This window comes from Geotrypetes seraphini, chromosome 4 (assembly GCF_902459505.1).
Source record: "Geotrypetes seraphini chromosome 4, aGeoSer1.1, whole genome shotgun sequence".
NCBI lineage: Eukaryota > Metazoa > Chordata > Amphibia > Gymnophiona > Dermophiidae > Geotrypetes > Geotrypetes seraphini.
The window spans coordinates 134,406,078-134,424,930 of record NC_047087.1 but is presented as its reverse complement, the minus strand read 5'-3'; the positions used below and the strand labels follow the sequence as shown (position 1 = coordinate 134,424,930).

General features: G+C 42.0%; 1 protein-coding gene across 12 annotated transcripts in view; it reads right to left on the bottom strand.

Moving 5' to 3' along the window:
- Positions 1-18,853, bottom strand: part of U2AF1 (U2 small nuclear RNA auxiliary factor 1) — a 400,139-nt gene that overhangs the window by 318,567 nt on the left and 62,719 nt on the right. For 2 of the 12 annotated variants that reach the window (XM_033942241.1, XM_033942248.1), the window contains exons 3-5: positions 5,786-5,852; positions 4,259-4,288; positions 3,620-3,688 (exon numbers count right to left, since the gene is read on the bottom strand). The exons of 1 other annotated variant lie outside the window; for it this stretch is intronic. In XM_033942241.1, coding sequence (XP_033798132.1) covers positions 3,620-3,688; positions 4,259-4,288; positions 5,786-5,852 — 166 coding nt within the window. Of the gene's footprint in view, positions 1-3,619; positions 3,689-4,258; positions 4,289-5,785; positions 5,853-14,502; positions 14,670-18,853 lie in introns of all 12 variants that reach the window. 9 more of the 12 variants (XM_033942246.1, XM_033942247.1, XM_033942252.1 and 6 more) reach the window with 7 other exon arrangements.

The window sequence follows — 18,853 nt, the reverse complement described above, 5'->3', positions numbered from 1 at the left end:
CATGTCCATCAAGGTGATCAATGATGTGGTCCTTTATCAGCGCATCTACCTTCTTATCCCGTACCGATGTCAGACTCACCGGTCTGTAGTTTCCCAGATCTCCCCCAAAACTTTTTTTGAAGATCGGCGTAACAATTCCCCACTTTCCAGTCAATCTGGAATCTTTCCCGATTTGATCGATAGATTGGCTATTATTAGAAGCAGTTCAGCTATAGTCCCTTTCAGTTCCTTGATGACCCTCGATGGATGCCACCCCCGTACCCGGAGATTTATCGCTCTTAAAGCCTATCGATCTGCCTGCATATCTCTTCTAGACTGACCGTCAACCCTGTCAGTTTCCCATCTCGTTTCCAGCATATAGCCTGATGGGTTCCAGCATGCTGTGTATACCCTCTTTGTGTAAAGATTAGATGCAAAGAGATGTGTTCAGTTTGTCGGTCGATTGCTTTGGTCCTCCTTTAGCACCTCCTTTATTCCATGGTCATCCAACGGCCCCCACCGCTTCCCTTCACGGGTCGTTTCCCCTATAATATATCGAAAGAACCAGTTTGAAGTTTTTCGCCTCCTTGGCTATTTTTCCTTGTAGTCTTTTTTTGGCCCCTTAAATAACCGCCTTATGGCACCTGCATTGATGTTGGTTTGTGCTTATTCCAGTTTTTTGTACGTTTTTATCCTTTCCATTCCTTAAATGAAGTTTTGTCTCTGATCGCTTCCTTCACCTCTTCAGTGAGCCACGCCGGTTCTTTGTTCTTTTCCTCTTGGATCCTTGTTGATACGCAGTATATATAGATTTTGCGCCTCGGTGACTGTATCCTTAAAAAGGGACCAAGCTTGCTCTAGCGTTTTTACAGTGCTTCTTCTTAAATCTTCTTCCGCACCATCTTCTTCCCCTTCGTAATTCCCTTTTCGGAAGTTCAGTGCTGTGGCCGTCGTTCTGGACTGATTTTTCGCCCCTGCGTCCAGGTCGAAGTGGATCTATTGGTATCGCCGATTCCCATTGTCTCTTCTACTTCTACACCTTGTGCCGGTCCTCGCAGTCTATTTAGAATTAAGTCCAGAATTGCATTTCCTCTTGCATTTTCCTTGACAAGTTTGTTCCAGGAAGCAATCACCTACAGCATCCAGGAACTTGGTCTCCCTCTCACTGCAAAGGGGGAGGGAGACAACACAGGCCTGCCCGCTATTAATCCAGCCAAGCAGGGAAGGAACCAAACAGCCCGTGCGCAAACTCCTGATAAATTAGTAATTCAAGCTGCTACTCAGGGGATGGCCCCCAAACTCCAAAAATATTACAGCAGGCTAGCTATACAGGTGTCCCCGGAGGGCGGATCCTGCTAGCAGCAGACGGTCCACTACACTAGTCTGCATCTTATACCAGGCAGAGGTCCTAACAAGATGAAACCTCTGGGCACCAAGCCTCCAACTTAAAACAACAGGGTAAAAAAAATGAAAACAATAAACCGCAGATCAGATCAGAAACACATCTGAGCAACTTGCTTGTCGAAGAAAAACAGAGGGCAGGAGCAAGCCTACTGGAAGGAGAGTGGAGTTAAATATGAGTGATAACATTTTTAGTAAGCAACTTGCAATTCCGATGCATAACCCTAGTGTCAGGATTACTAGACACATTGCACTAAATAAACAGATTGATGAAAACCCAGGGGTTGCATGACCTTAGATTTAAAAAAGATCTCATCTTTTTGGAAACAGTCGCACAGGTAAGTGCATTTTACCATATAAAATGTACTTAATATTCAATAAGCAGATCATGAATAGGAATTATAACTGTAGCCTTTTGATGCAATCTAAATATTTTAGAGAGGCCAAATATATCTGTCTATGGCTCTAACCTCTTACTTTTGCCATCTGCTGTATATGTCTAGAATAAGAACTATCAAAACAGATTCATTACTCACGTTGGGGGTGGGAAAAAGGATAAGAAGGAACTTTTTGTAGAATATTCTTCTGCCTCCTCTAGAGAGCCAGAGTGGTCAATTATCACTCAAAAAAAATTCCTCTATTTGAGATTTTGCTTACCTCCTCTCTGGATTTGAGTTTAACTGTGCTAGTCAAAATCCGAGTCTGACATAATAATAAATATACTATCGGATTCTGAGAAGATTCTGTATCTCTCCGAGATAGAGAAATGTCTGCCGAGTGAGAAAATGTTCCACTAGGTTGCATGGTACTACACATCTGGCAGGTCTTTGTAGTAACCTTCCACAGATTCATTAAATATCTATGGGAAATAATGTAGCTACTCTGAGAAAGGTAGCAAACTGACAGCAAAAACTAATCTACTATTGTGACTAACACCAGAATTGATGGAATAAGCTGTTGCAAAGAGGAATGCCCACTGGCCATGTGAAGTCTGCAATGAGACAATGCTACCTGCACTGAAAGGTCTTGTGCAATATTAATGATATCTTTGCACTCTGTACTAGATGTATGTTGAAGACTGCTATACAAATCATCTAGCTACCAAAAAGCTTGGTCTGAAGAGATGCAGTGTTATGTTTACATATTTCAGAGCTTTGGAAGTGTTTAAGGAAGTCACCTTCCCTTCAGACCTGTACAGGTGCTCACAGGTAGCTGAGCCAAAGTCCCAGGAACATCCAAAGATGCATACTAGTTTTTATGTTTTATGTCATCTGGCAGTTCCCTCATAGACAGATGGAATTTTGAAGCCACCGTGCGATAAATGTTGAGGGCTGTCAATAGAACATTCTACTTTTGTGAGCAGAGTTGAAAGACTTTTTATTTATTCCATATTCACAAACTTTCTTTTCAGTTCTTAGTACATGAAGGTAATTATTATTTCATACTAGGAGATAACCAGAGTGAATGCAAGCATCATGCTTGTGTATCACCCATACCCAATCAGATTAAACAATTGGAGCAGATAATTGATTTTTCTGATTCTTCTGCGGTTTTGGGCACAGCCGAATCCAGATTCAGAATATCGAACATGGTGAAATAAGAAAAAAAATAAACAAACTGACAAAAACTATCAGAAAAAGTTATATGAAGACAAATTTTAAAAAATTTCTCAGGAGAGCTTTGTAACATCCATTCAGCTGAGTAGGAAACACAAAACTGAGGAACTGAGAAGACCATTGAGCACATTACATTCTGAGCTCTGGGAGAGCTGTTCCATCCTGGTGATATGCAATGACATCACACACAGTGTGTGTCTAACTAATTCCTGATTGTCAACAGAAATCATAGTATTATACCATAGAAAATATATTTTAGTGGCAAATACTGTGTCAGTAAGTACCTGTAATGCCTTTGTTCTTCAGACAGCCAGAGCACATATTACAAACTGGATTCATGCAAGACTACACACTGCAAATATTTTTTTGAAAGTGATAAAGACTAATGTTACATAAAAAACTGTTTTCCTAGGATTCCAATTTTAGTCCAATTTTACCAAATGAGGTAGCAGCTTTCCAAAATTTCCAAGAAAAGTGAGTCAGACAGCACTTGGAAGGTATAAATGTTGAGATTTTTGCCCCAACATCTATTTTGTGTGTGGTCACTTTGACCATTTAAGCCAGAAAGGCAGAGTAGCTCAAGCTGATCCTGAGCTTGCAGTGAAGAAGTTGGAGAAACTTACAGCGCAAACCGTCGGCAGACTGGGAAGAGTTTTTGAGGGTTACGGTAAAATGTTCAAGAGGGCAATGGTCTGAAATACAAAAAGTAACAACCTTATATTATGAAAAAATGTCACACTTCACCGGTAGCAGTAGTAATTTTGGCTAAGTTTTGGTGCTGAGACAGAACAAGTTATTTGCCTTTCTCCTAACACTTCACTGTGTTGCTTCTCCCTTCCTAATTTGAATTAACACTGAAAAGCAACAGAGATCTCATGATAATGTTATTGTATTTTTTATTTTCTGTACATTGCAGAAGTGCTCCATCACCCCCAGATATTAATTTTCAAACAAAACAAATCTAACATCTTGAGAACTATACTTGTATCCTAAACTTAAGAACTATACCACCAGCAATATTTTTTTAAAATGGCTCTTTAACAAAGTTTGTTTTCAAGTGCTCGCTGTTGAGTTATTTTGCAGAAATGAGACCTTTAGGCTGCTTGTATTTTTGCTCCGTGATTCTCATTTTAAAACTGTTCAGTTTACCAATATTTGAAACCATATTCTATGTGGTAAAAAACAGCTTAAAAAGTTCCATTATTATTTTTTCAAATGATCGATGGCCATCTTATCTAATATCAGGATATGAAAAGACTCACCAGTGCTTTGCATGGGACCAGAAGATATCACTGCAATAAAGGATAACAGATAAAATTACAGTGAAGGCCACTAACAGTTACTTCTTCTACTGATAGGTATATAAAAATGCTGAAGTTACTATTTAAGTGAGTGGCCTAACCATCTAGAAAAATAGGCAGGGTTCAACCTTGATTCAGCTACTGACACACAATGTAACTGAGCACTTTACCTACCATTTTCTCAGATAATCACTGTAAGATTGATGGAGAGGGGCCTCCATATGCTTATAACTTCTTGTAAAAACACCCTTATGTAGGGTGCTATAATAAATACCAAAATAATAATAGTAATAGTCTCATCCTTATGCCTGGATAACATGTGTAGTAAGCTTTGACTGAAAACAAATGCAACAAAATACAATAACCAATATCACGAGATCTCCATTTTCTCAAAAATTAAAAAGAAAAATTAGTAAACAATCAGGCTTGCACATTGTGGGCAACTTACCTCCTGTCACATTCTCACACAAGATTCTGTTTTACCTTCTGTCATATTCTTTGCTTTGACAGTAATATCAAGAACTTGACATATGCCAAAAATTTCACAGGTTTAAAGTTTGTTTTACAGAGATATGAATATGCAAGACTACGAGCCATGGCAACTTAATACAGCCTATGGAAGTTTACATCCTTGCCAAATAAGCAGCACAGGTCACCAATTGCCAGAGATATGAAATTAATTTTACAGGCATTTTATACAAATTGTGTGTTGTGCTACATTAAAACAGAAATATGCTCAAAGCAAAAATACATGTAATTTATTACTGATGCAAAGAATTCTGCATTAAATTCATTTCTGAAATTCAGTAAGCTGCTCCTGAGCAAGTTCTTTTGCACACCTGAGAGCAGCTATGTTATTGTATGTATCACAACTCCTTCAATCCTGTGGAACATTTATGTTAACATTGTACATTTTGCAAACCAATAAGATTCCATGGTGTAACGTAATGTCTAGCACTGCTCAGAACAAAGCTGCTGCTAGGGGTTCAGGTGAACTGCAAGGGAGTGGCTCAAGATTGGAGGGAAAAAACCCTAAGACTTGATATAGAGCTGGCATTAATGCTTGTCACATGTCCTCTGAAACATTACACACTAAAATATGGTACAAGCTTCCTTAAAAATTAAATTAAAAAAGCTGGACAGATAAGAGGACTGTTTCATTTCGCTGGAAGGATATTCTCTCATTTTTGAACACACTACATTCCATCAAGTTTTGTGCCAAATTATTTGCAAATACAAACAAAATACATCCTCCCCATAGTCTTGCACAGTTCCATCTATTTGCCCTCCATTCTTGCTGGCTGTTTACTCTGCTAGAATAGGCATTTGTCAGGTTCATGATATATGCTCAAATGGCTTCCACACTGGCCTGTTTGCAACTGCTCTATGTCAGCAGCTCAGAAGCTATCGGTCTCTGATAAAATTATGTGAGGGCTCTTAACATCATTTTTTTTAAAAAAAAAAGCTCTCTCCAACTGTGGGACTTACAGTGTGAGCCGTCGGCCGTCTGTGCAGTATTTTGGGGATTACGATAGATGTTTTGAATCAAGATGGTCTGTGGGGAAAAAAATAAAAAGGGGAATTCTACTGGCTGCTGTGTATACAATAGACAATTGCAAAGAGACAGCTTGCAAAAGACTAAAAATCTAATCATTATTTAGGGAGGAGAAATGAGCCTTTTTTCTTTTTTAACTGAAAGACTTCAATGGAAAGAATAAAACCAACCTATTATGGAAATACAGCTTCAGGAGAAAAAATTTCCAATAAGAGGGAATATTCAGCTGCTATCACCTTTATTAATCTAGTGATTTATTACAGTTGAAAACTTTTGTAGAACATGTTGAGTGGATATGTTATTTACTTTTATAAGTGCTTTTAAGAAAAAAAAACAAGACGTTTTCAAAAGTTCATACTACTCTGCAAAATATTTCATGAGGCCCATGGCAACAAAATTGGAAAAAGAAATCTGAGTAGCAATAAATCCCTCTAGTCAGGGAGGAAACCTATGTATGAATTAGAGAAGATCATATAGACTACTAGGACAAAAATAAAATCATTGCGATAACTACCTAATTTCAAATCACATTAAAACAGAGCAAGTAAAATATAATTTGTTCACGTGTTCCTTTATGACTTGAAGCTACATTGCCCTAGTTTTAGTTATTGCTAAGTCAGGGGGGAGAAAAAGGAACTATCTGAAAGCACACTAGTACTAAAGACCTGGTCCCAGATTGGGCAGAACTATATCTGGCAAGCTCTGATCAGCCTAATGTGCATTCTAAAAGGGCAATGTAAATATCCATCTGTTTCCTCTTCTCACCAACATTTCCTGAAGTTCTGATAATCCTTTTTTTTTTTTTAATTACAGATAAAGCTTCAGGAACCCATAGGAGGCTGATTTTGTATAAGACAGATTTTCCAGTCTTATACAAATAAAATTATCATTTTAAGAAAGACATGATTGAGCCAAGTTTCATTTTAAAATCAATGGCCTTAAAGTTGGCTTAAAAACCTTTTTCTTTTCCTAAGATCTTTACTGCTATTTTGTCCACATGAAACAGAGAATATTACAGCAATTGCTATGACATTTGAAAGCCTTGTGTGAGCACTTTAGCTAGATTGTGAGCCTTCTGGACAGATAGGGAAGTTCTAAGTACCTGTATTTTATTGTAAACTGCATAGATCTGTAATATGCTTAAGTGGTATATCAAATATTAATAAAACATAAACCTAAACACTTACTTTCCTATATTTTATATGAAGCTCTTTACTACCCCCAATACATTTTTATTGTACAATCGCTTTGATTTATACTTTAAAAAATGTGAATAACAAATTCCTTTAAACAAATATTATATATCTGGATTTAGCATACTACACAGTTAGGCCTAAATTTCCTGCAAAGAAAATAATGCATAATGCAACCCAGAATGCCCAGGAGGTCATTTAGCCTATTTGTAATTGGTTAAGCTCTCCATTTACAGTGTCCCACAAACTTTCTCAACTTGTGGCACACTAAAGGTAGTGGCCGCAGCTTGAGGCACCTGGAAGTACACGGGCGTTGCCGCAATGACATCACGTGCATGTATGATGTCATCACATCAACATCTGCACATGCGTGACAACCATCAGATGAACCCTGAGACACTAGGTGGAGGGTGCCAGAAGGGAAGAGGGCCGGAGAGAAGGAGAGGCACTGGCGCCGGCTAATTGCCTACTTGATGTGCCTCTTGCCATGAGAAGCACATCCGGCAGACAAACGGCAACTCTCCTCCTCCCCGGTGTGCCGCTGCACACCCAAAATCTCAGAAGGCACACTAGTGTACCGCGGCACACAGTTTGTGATACACTGGTTTACATAATAAAGCAGATTTAAAGCATTACCAAATTGTGGTCCCCGGTTCTACCCTTCTGCTTTTCTACTCAAGGGATTGCATTAAGTTGAGGTGAAACCTCTACCTACATTTGTTTCACCCTTCCAAAAATCAAATGGTCAGCAAAAGAAGAAACATGTTTTTGGTTAGTAAACCAGAGGCGGCATTAGCCATAGCAGAATAAGCAGTGCAAAACTTGCTGTACAGAATAAAATTTCCTGAGTAATAGAAAAGTTGAATTTCTATTCCAAAGTTGTTTTACGGGATAGGAGGGCAAAAGAGGTTCATCACAGACTTCTACTACTGACTATGACAAAAACCATTAAAATGAAGATAGAGAATCATCCACATTGTTCCTGATATGTCTCTTTCTTTGATAAAATGAGTTGCAAAGCAAATGGATATCAGGGAGATAGGAAGTTCCAGGATTCAGGCCTAGATTCTCAAAAAATTTGCGTAAAAACTGACGGGCTGCTGTTGCAGCTGTTATAGTAGCGATTTTTAAAATGCGAGTACTTTCTACATAAAACACTCATACAAATGAGGTTGGCAGAGAGTAGCGAAGATTCACTAAATTTGCATGTGATAGCATGCGCAGAATAAACGCAACCCCCCCCCCCCAAAAAAAAAAAAATAAAAACACAACACAACCCCAACAAATCAAGCCCCGAAGTTAAGCAACCCTTCACCCTGACAGCGAGAGAGATGCCCACTCTCTCCCGCCACCAAGCAACACACCCACCAACACCCCTTAGCAGTGGGAGAGATGCCCATTCTCTCCCGCCACAAAGCAACACACTCCCAACATCCCCTTGGCAGTGGGAGAGACGCCCACTCTAACCCGCCATCAACAACCCTCTTCGCCCTTGGCAGTGGGAGAGATGCACACTCTCTCCCGCCACTAAGCAACAACCCCGGTGCATCTGGGGAGGGGCCTAAGACTGTGATTGGCCCAGACACCTAAGGATCCACCCAGAGGAGGGGCCTTAAATAACCTGGGCCAATCAGAACCTCAGGCTTCTCCCCAGTTCATCCCAGGAAGGCCCATTTTGAAGAGGCGGGCCTGCTGGCTGGAGGGAGTAGGCATCCAAATAAGGTAAGAGGGAAAGGGTGGGGTTGGAAGCACAGGGGGGGAAGGGGGGTTGAGTGGCAGCAGAAGAGAGTGAGCATCTTTTCCGCTGTCCAGGGGATGTTGGTGGGGGGGTGTTACTTAGTGGCAGGCAAGAGTGGCCATCTCTCCCACTGCCAAAGAGGATATTGAGGGTGTGTTGCTTAGCGTCAGGAGGGGAGATGCAACGTCAGCTTTTAACAAGCACACATAAGACATGCCTTTTCTCCCATAAAAGCTACTATAATTCATAACACATGGCTATAATACATACACGCACTCAAGAAGTGTGTTTTTAACCACTCCCCCTTAAAAAAAAAAGACTACAATTTATGTGAATTAGGTAATTTTTATTTTGTTTCATTAACCACAGTCAAAACATATGCTACGAGATGTACTTTCCACAGTGCTGGCACTGTACCAGCACCCCTGGACCAGTCGCAGATTTTTTGTCGCCAAAAAGCCGATGCCACACTTAGAGAATGATTCGGCAATGCTTAAAAATCCACCAGAGTGCTCATTTCAATATTCAAAAGCCCATTTGCAGGGAAGTTTTGGAAACTGCTAGAAAGTTTGCTAAAGACAGTGATAACCTGTTTTGATAATCCACCACTAAAAATGCATGCAAGCTAAACCGGCTGGAACCATTTTAGCAACTGCATTAAAAGTAACCTTAAGTTTTGAGAATCTGGCCCTCAGTGAAGGAAAAGGCTAGATGCTGCTGGAGAGGCAATGGGTGAGAAGCAGAGGATATCATTTGGATACTAAAAAAATAGTACCTAGTGGCAAGCCTGTTATACAAAAGTCTAGGCAGATAGGTCAAATTGTATGTTTCATGAAATCCAAGGCTAAAAAAAGCCTGAAAGCATCTATGTGATACAAGGATAAACATGTCAATCATGCAATTTTTAATGCATAATTTACAGATTCAAAATGAGAACTCAGTGAATATGACAGATGAACAAACTAATTTATTCTTTCAAATAAGTATTTTTAATAAATCTTGGTAGAAATAACAATTTTGAAACATTTCACATTTACTGTTGTCAACTACAGGGGGTCACTTACTAACTAGAAACTATACATATCTTTATTTTTACTTTAATTCTCCCCACTTCCTTACAGAAAGCACAGTTACTTACCATAACAGGTGTTATCCAGGGACAGCAGGCAGATATTCTCACATTTGGGTGACATCATCCATGAAGCCCCAGTACTAACAGCTTTAAAAGTGCATTGCCACTTTAAGAATTTAAAGTTTGCGAACTGCCTGCACCACACATGCGCAAATGCCTTCCCACCCAAACAATACCTGTTACGGTGAATAACTGTGCTTTATCCCAGGACAAGCAGGCATGATATTCTCACATGTGGGACTCCCTAGGATGGGATGGAGGGAGAGTTGACCATTAAGAAAATAAATTTTACAATACTACTTGGCCAAAGTAACCCTCCCGTCTGGAAAAAAAATTCCAGACCATAGTGAGATGTGAATATATGAACAGAGGACCAAGTAGCAGCTTTAGAGATTTCATCAATAAGACTTAAGCGTAGGGAAGCAAGTGAAGCTGCCATAGCTGGGATCTTGTGGACTGTGACAGAACTCGTAGTTACAGCCCAGCCTGAACATAAGAGAAAATGATATAAACTGTTAACCTTGTGACATAGTACTGTTAGACACAGAATGGTCGAACTTATTAGAGTCAAAGGAGATGCTATATATGGCTGAACTCTCTGTAAGAAGGAAGCCCAGGCACATTTGAAATGAGAGTATAAAGAACCATTTCTCCAGAAGGGGAAAGAGTGTTAGAAGAGAACACTAGAAGTATTGTAGATCGATTTAGATGGATTCCATGAGTACTTCTGGAAGAACTTTGAATGGGTGCAAAGCACAACTTTGTCCTGATGAAATACTGTGGAATCGTCACCAGTGCTTGAAGTTCATTCATTCTTCGAACAAATGAGGTACTCCAGATAAGTCAAGGACACTGGTTTAAAAGAAGACTTCATAAGTCCAGAGAGAATAACATTGAGATTAGAGAATGACACGGTGACAAAATTCATCACCGTTCCCGTCCCCGTCCCCGCAGATAACCGCGGGAAATAATCCCATGTCATTTTCTAGTGTCTATTTCAACCTCGGTCCTTCTACACCAGCATTCTTCAAAACAAAGCTTGTGGGTCAGTGGTCGTGGCCATTCATACTCTGATTCTTCCCTCTCTCCTTAAAGAATGACATGAAGATGGTTTCCCGCGGTTATCCGCGGGGATGGGAACGGTGATGAATTTTGTCACCGTGTCATTCTCTAATTGAGATCCCAAACTACTGGAAGTAGTTTGAAAGATGGTATGACCTTAAAAAGTCTGTTAATGAATCTGGACAAACCAGGATAAGAAATTAGATGTCTACCATCAGTTGAGCTGTGAAAAGCATTGAAAGCACTGTGATGAACTCGAATCGAAGTGGTCTGGAAGCTTAAATTGGATAAATGTAGAATAAATCTAATACTGCAGATATAGAAGTAAATACAGCAATATAATGATAAAAAATACTCCAAGTGGAAAACCATGTCCATTTCTGCTGGAACACCGCTGCATAGACGGTTTTCCTGACGCTTGTAAGAGGTGTCTGACAGAATGAGACAGATGAAACTCAGTCCACATCATTCCGAGAAATACCAAGTGTAAAGCCTGTAGATTGATATGCAGAAGATATCCGTGATTCTGCGTTAGAAGAGATGGAAAAATCAGAAGAGGCATTGGTTCCTTGATACTAAGCTAAGGTAGAAGGAAAAACTAAGGATGCCCGGGCCACCAAGGACCAACGGAATCATGGTGGCCAAGTCCAGCTTGAGCTTGACAATTGTCTCGAAAATGAGTGGGATTAGATCAGGGGTGTCAAACAAAGGCCTGTGGGCCAAATTTGGCCTGCATGGTAATTAGATTTGGCCTATGATTTGGCCCTCTGTTCCTTCCCTCCCTCCATCCCAGTCTCACCACCAAAGCAGCCTGCAGAGGATATCCGGTCAGTTGTAGCAAACCCAGCAGGCTACCGTCAACCTCCACAGCACGTTCCCTTTGCTGCGGTCCCGAACATCAGAGGAGGTGCGGGACTGCAGCAGAGGGAATGTGCTGCGGAGGCTGATAGCAGCCTGCTAGGTTCGCTGCAGCACCAGCAATCCTCTGCAGGCTGCTTTAGGGAAGCCGGAGGTCACTAGAAAGAAAGCGGGCCCTGGTGTAAAGAAGGGGGAAAACATGCAAGCCTTCCCGGAGGCAGGGTGGGGGGGGCGATGGCAGGCCCTGGTGTAGAAATACATGTAGGGAGGGAAGGAGGGGTCCAAAGAGACCTGCATATGCCAGACTGAGGATGAGGGAGCGGAAGAAATAATGGGTCTAAAAACAGAGGAGAGGGAGAGAGATGGTGGACAATGGGATGGAGGGAGGGAAGGAAAAGAAAGGGAGAGAAGTTGGACACAAGGGATGGTATGGAGGGGGCATAGAGATACTGGATAGGAGGGTAGCTAGGGAAAGATAACCCTCTCGAATGACCTGTAGAACCCAGAAGACTGTGGTTATCAGTTCCCAACGGGGATAATACGTTTGGAAGTGAGATTCAATTGGTTGAGGAAGAGGCTGAGAAGTTCTTGAAGAAACTGATCATAATCTAAGTGCTGCAAGCATTCAGCACTATAGGAAAAATCGGTGATGGGATAATCGCGCGCCAGACACCAGCGCGCCGACAATTCAGCGCAAGAAAGAAGCGAGCCGCTGAAAGCCACTGAAAAACATTTATAAAGAGCTCCGACAGGATGTGTGGGAATGCATAGTGTTCGCGCTGCCGTTGGGGGAGGGTGTGGGGGGGGTGCAACCACCCACATTATAGAGAAAACGGAACTTTTCCTGAAAAAAATTGGATAAAGTTCCATTTTTTCTACAATATGGGAGGTTGCACCCCCCCCAACAGCAGCGCGAACACTATGCATTAAAGGAGGGGGGTTCTCCCCCCTCACCCCTGTCGGAGCTCTTTAAAAATAAGTTTTCGGCGGCGTGCTTCTTTCTTGCGTTGAATTGTCAGCACTGGATTGTCGGCGCGCTGGTGTCTTGCGCGCCACTGACTATGAACCAGAAACTTTTAACTCGAACGAGAGCTCTTTTCCCCAACTGCTTAAGAACTAGTCTTTCAGTGAAAGATTTAACAGTTGGCGGACAGTTGAGTGGAGACTCTGTTGTAGGTTCAGATAAGTCCTCAATTGAATCAGACTAAGTTCAAAGGCATATGAAGGTGTAGGTGAAGAAATAAGTTGAGAAGATCGATGCTTTCAAGTCCGGTACCAGTCCGATAACTGGAAAAAATTATGATGTGAAGCTGTTGTCGTCTTCAAAGAACAATGTTTCCTCTTGGTACCGGTGGGGATCTATGTCGCTCAGGAAAAATCAGCAGCGGTACTGCAGGACCTGGTAGCCATGTACTGAGGGCGGATCGGTACCAAGGGAGTGGATACTGGGTTAAGCAATGTAGATGTATCCACAAGAAAAAAACACCAGTAGCGTTGGCTTTCATGCCGGTACCATCGGTGTCACAGCTTGCCCCCAAGAGGGTGACCTTACTAAGGATGCACACCTTGAGGTTGAGGGTGGTCATTACTGCTTGGTTGGCATCAAGAGACTCGATGCAAATTGACCTGCGACGCCAATAGGGAAGTTGGTGTCTCTGAACCGGCTACCAGACGGAGCGATGTCCCGACGTCAGCGTTGATGTCTTCAATGATGAAGATTTTTGATCGATGTCCATGCCGATGCCGAACAATCTTTCCTTTTGAAGTTTTCGGTTGATTATCAAACTGTAGAATAGCATACTGTGCATAAGTTCCACCCAATGTTTTGGGGCAAAAAAGAAGAAAAGTTGACCATGGGCACTTTTAGCAGTCTCTCTCCTTTAATTAATCTTATTTAAATCTAATTTAATTTTAATTTTTTAATTTAAAATCTAATTTAAATTTTTTTTTGTGCCCATTTAGCGGTCTAAGAAAAAGGTCAAAAAACCGCGTTAGCCAAAGCAATGCCCGAGACATAAAATAGGTCTCGGTGGCTGGAGCCCCCGAGGAAAATGATAAATTAAAAAAAAAAAAACACGTGAGCAGGAAGGCAATGGCAAAAAAACTGAACAACGTTCAGAAACACGACATCATAGCTCCACGGAAAACTAAGAACTGAGAAGCCACGAGCCTGCATCGGGCGGGAAGGCACTTGCGCATGCGCAGTGCGGGCAGTTCACGAACTTTCTTAAGTTCTTAAAGTGGTGATGCACTTTTTAAGCTGCCCATACCGGGGCTCCGTGGATAACGTCACACTTGTAGGAATATGCTGCCTGCTTGTCCTGGGATAAATATTCTTACTGTATATACTTAAATATAAACAGATCCAAATATAAATGAAGATACTATTTTTGCCTCCCTTTTTAATGGAAAAATTATAACTCAAATATACAAGGGTTTATATTCCAAATTCCTCCCCTTCCATCCTCTGTGCTGTCAGGCATTTCTACCACCTTCCCTCCCTCCATCACAATAGTGTCCCTCCTCTGCCTCCACTACTGCCATCAGCTAGCTGCCCCTCCCACCCCCATTAGCAGTGCCCCCCAAACTGGGAGACTTTCCCCACTGTCAGCACCCCCCAACACCACCAATCCCCTCTCAGACCCAGAGGATGGACCCCAGGCCTACCTTGTTTCCCTAGTGGTCAAGCGACGCGTTGCAGCAGGGGCGATTCTCACTTGCTCCTGCCCATGTTCTTTCAGTGATGAAAATGGCTGTCAGGACTTTCAGTGGTATTCTTGCGAGGCTGGAGCCTCAAGTATATACAGTAAGAATGTTTCTGAGCTAAGAGAGTTCTGTAAGGAAGGAAGTGGGGAAAATTAAAGTAAAAACACGCTGCTAGACCAGCAGGGAAACAAGGTAGTCCTGGGGGTCCTTCCTCTGAGTCCAGGAGAGGGATTGGCAGTGTCTATTCAAGGAAGGAGGGGGAACACTACCTTTGTTGGGAGAGGGGGTGCAGACAGCAGGGGACAGTCTCCCAATTCAGGGGGGAGGGGCTGATGGCAGCAGCAGAGAAGGAACACTAACAGGAGGGAGAGTGGTAGGAGTTTAACTTCAAGGGAGAACTAAAATATAAACCAGACCCCCATTTTGGACCTTTTTTGGCCCAAAAATCTCAGTTTATATTTAAGTATACACGGTAAATGTCCTTATACATGCTACATTTGAGAGCTCCTCAAAAATAAAAATAAAAATTCTAGCCTGGGGACTGAAGGTCATTCTAAAACCTCCACTTCTCTTTCCTGCAAATACTTTATGGTTGATTTTGAGGTATGTTCTGGACTCTTAGACATTAGCTTCTTGTATATGTTGATATTTAGTATAATCCATTACTCCTTCCACATGCACATTTCCTGGGCTGCCACACAACTTCAAGGTATAACAGATTTATCCCTGTGCTTAACAACTGGTAAGATGTTCTTTTCAAATGCATCGCCTTTTTAATCCAAATATAACCTGTGTGGTTGTGACTGAATAGTTCAATTTTCATTTCATCAGACCCAAAAACTTTGTTCCAACAAAAAAAAATCTGACATCAATGTTTTCTACTACACACATTAGATAGATGCTTCTCAATCCAGTCCTCAGGGCACAAATAGTCAGTCAAGTTTTTAAGATACCCACAATGAATATGCACAAGATAGATTTGCATACCAAGGATTTAGAGTATGCAAATCTAGCTCTTATACATTCATTGTGAATATCCTGAAAACCTAACCAGCTGGGTGTGCCCAAAGGTCTGGGTTAAGCAATACCACATTAGATGACAAAGGCATAAGAAGATGTTTCCTTCTGACTACTCTTCCAAACAGATTACAAGCAATCCCCGTTTTATGAACATCTGACATACATCGGACTTGTACTTATGAACAGGGGTACTCATTTTACCTTCAGTATTCCAATACGCCCCTCTCCTTCCCTCCTGAGTCCCAATGTGCACCTCTCCTTCCCTCCCGTGTATCAATACGCCCCTCTCTCTCCCTCCAATCTGTGCCCCAAGTACATGCCTCCCTCCCGTAGACGTTTACCTTCTTCTGGCTGGCTCCCTCCTCCTTCCAGTCGCAGTCATTTCTCTGCACAAAGCTGCAGACAGCAGCTGAGCTGGAAGCCTTCCCTGCGACTTTGCACAGAGAAAAGACTATGGCTGGAAGGAGGAGGGAGCTGGCCAGAAGAAGGTAAACACCCGCAAGAGGGACGGAGAGAGAGGGGTACATTGGGACTCGAGAGGGAGGAAGGAAGCACAAACTTCAAAGGATGGAAGGAAGGAGGGAGAGGAGCATGAGCCATAGGATGGAAGAATGGAGGGAGTGAGAGAAAGAGATGCTGAGGTGGGAGAGGGAATAGAAAGGGAGAATTTTTCGTGTCTGAGTGAGAGGGAAAGAGAGATGGTGCACATGGGGAGATGAAGAAGGAAAAATTATGTTCTTACCTGTTAATTTTCTTTCCTTTAGATGCAGATGAATCCAGAAACCAATGGGATAGCACACATCTACAGCAGGTGGAGATAGAGAAACTGATTAACAGGTGGTCCTATTGGCTGGCACACCTCCTGCATCTTTCAGTATTGCTCCTTGCCCAAACATCTGTAACTATAAATATGTTTAGCATGTAAAAAACGTCTTTCCCATAACAAATTTCAAAAGATAATAATACAGAATACAACTATCAATAATAGACTTCGAAAGTTGCAAAAGAAAAAAACGACAGTCAATATCCAGAAAGGGTGGGACTCTGGATTCATCTGCTGCGTCTAAAGGAAAGAAAATTAACAGGTAAGAACATAATTTTTCCTTCCTTAGCAACAGCAGCAGATGAATCCAGAGACCAATGGGATGTAGCAAAGCAATCCTCAATCTGGGTGAGAAGCAAACGCCACCTCTGCAACAACCAAAGCACTAAACGCAGCCTCCACATGCGCCCCCACATCCAACCGGTAATGCTGAGATAAAGTATTCTTGGAAGACCAAGTAGCCACATGACAAAACTCCTCTAAGGAAAAAACCTCTGGAATGAGTCCAAGTTGCCACCATTGCTCTGGCTGAATGGTCATGAAGTTCTTTCGCCAACCGTTTCCCTGCCTTCAAGTAAGCATAAAGAATGTCCTCCTGGACCCTTCGAGCAATGAAGGCCTTGGATGCTGCCATATGTTTGTCGCATCCCTTGAAGAATACACAGAGTTAATCTAAACAACTAAAAGTCATTAAAAACCTACAAATTGCGGAGAATGCTACGCACTTTTAAGAAACGTAGTGAAGAAGAGCTCGCCTCTCCATTCCTCCTCCCAGGAAGAAGAAAGGAAAAGTGAGAGCGGCATAAAAGAAAGAAATTGTGATACTGTCCAAACTGACACTCCAATAATCAGAAATAAGAATCCCTGCCGTTCAAGGCCTGCAACTCAGAAAACCACCGAACTGAAGCAAAGGCCACAAGAAACACCGTGTTCAATGTCACAGCCTTTTAGAGTCTCAAAAGACAAGGTTGAAACGAAGCCTTCTGTAAACTGCGAAGTACCTTAAGACTGTACTCCAGACAGGGCTTCTTAAGAGGTGTGCGAATATACTGTACTCCTTTTAGAAACTGAACTACATGAAGCTGAGAAGTAATCGAAGAGCAAGATATCTATCCCTTATAACAAGTTAAGATTGCCACTTGAAGCTGAAGGGAATTGAGCGCCAAGAATATAAAACATAGAAGTCTGGAAGGGTGCCAATGTTGAGAAGTACCCAAGAAAGGAAAAGCTTCCAAACGGTAACATAAGCCACAGGTGAAGATGTCTGTATCGCCTGGAGAAGAGAAGCAATAACCTGCTTCGCATAACCCTTACACGTCAGCCATGACTTTTCAAAAGCTAGGTCGTAATACCAAAGTAGGACGAATATCCATGTTGATCGGATCCTAGGTGAATAAATCAGGAGATACTGGGAATCTCAACAGTTCGGCCGTCGAAAGACTCATCAGGTCCTCTTAGCAAGGACGGCACAGCCAATCTGGAGATTCTCTGATTACTGTGCCCTGAAAGCAAGCTTGAGATGGCAAATCCATGCAATCATCAGCCACGGGAAAACACTTACAAAAGAGAAACCAGAGGTAAGAAAGAAGCAACACTGCTACCCCCTCTGACTGCCACTCCCTGAGTCTGCTGAAGAAGCTAGGAAGCTTTGAATTTCGAAACGAGGCCATGAGGTCTAGTTCTAGGAGATCTCACCTTCATACAAAGAGCTGGAACGCTTGAGCGAATAGTTCCTAATTTCCAGGATCTAGAAGATTTTACTACTACTTTTTATTATTTCTAAAGTAAGTTGGTTGTAGACCACTGGGAGTCTCCAGAGGGATTCCTTCAGGTGGCTAAAGCTATGACTAAGCTTTACCCGATGGCTTCAGATTTCCAATAGCTATTTGTTCAGCCGAAGGTGGATTCACTGGTGGTGCTTGTCACCAAATGCACCTCCCTGCCTAGTGAGGGTGGTGTGATGTAAAAGGATGCACAGGACCATAAAGTGGACTTGCTGCTGTACATTTTAACATACAACAGACGGTCCCTGCTCAGATTTTGTGGTGAGAAAGTCTATCTAAACCCTTTTCCTGTCCTGTAAAATGATGCGCTGATAGAAAAGGAAGAAGAGATTCCAACCCTTGAAGTAGAACCATTTCTTTACTCGCCAACTGAGTGCATCATGTACTTTCCTGGCTGTAGAAAAATACCACCGTCATAACACTGTCCTAAAAGACCTTTATCGTCATTCCAGAAGAATGGTCGACTCTGAAACTCCTGAAACAGTAGCCTGATCATGCTTCAGTCCAGAAGAATGAACGAGTACTGAGTCTCCTCTTAATACCAGACTCCTTGCGCTGAGAATTGAGGGCATTGGGCAACACCCAGCCCGACAGCCTGGGATGTTTGGGGACTATGAGCCAGTCCAGCAAAGACTGAGGCATGCCTTTGAAAAGATTAATCTCGTTGAGCCACCAAATTATATTG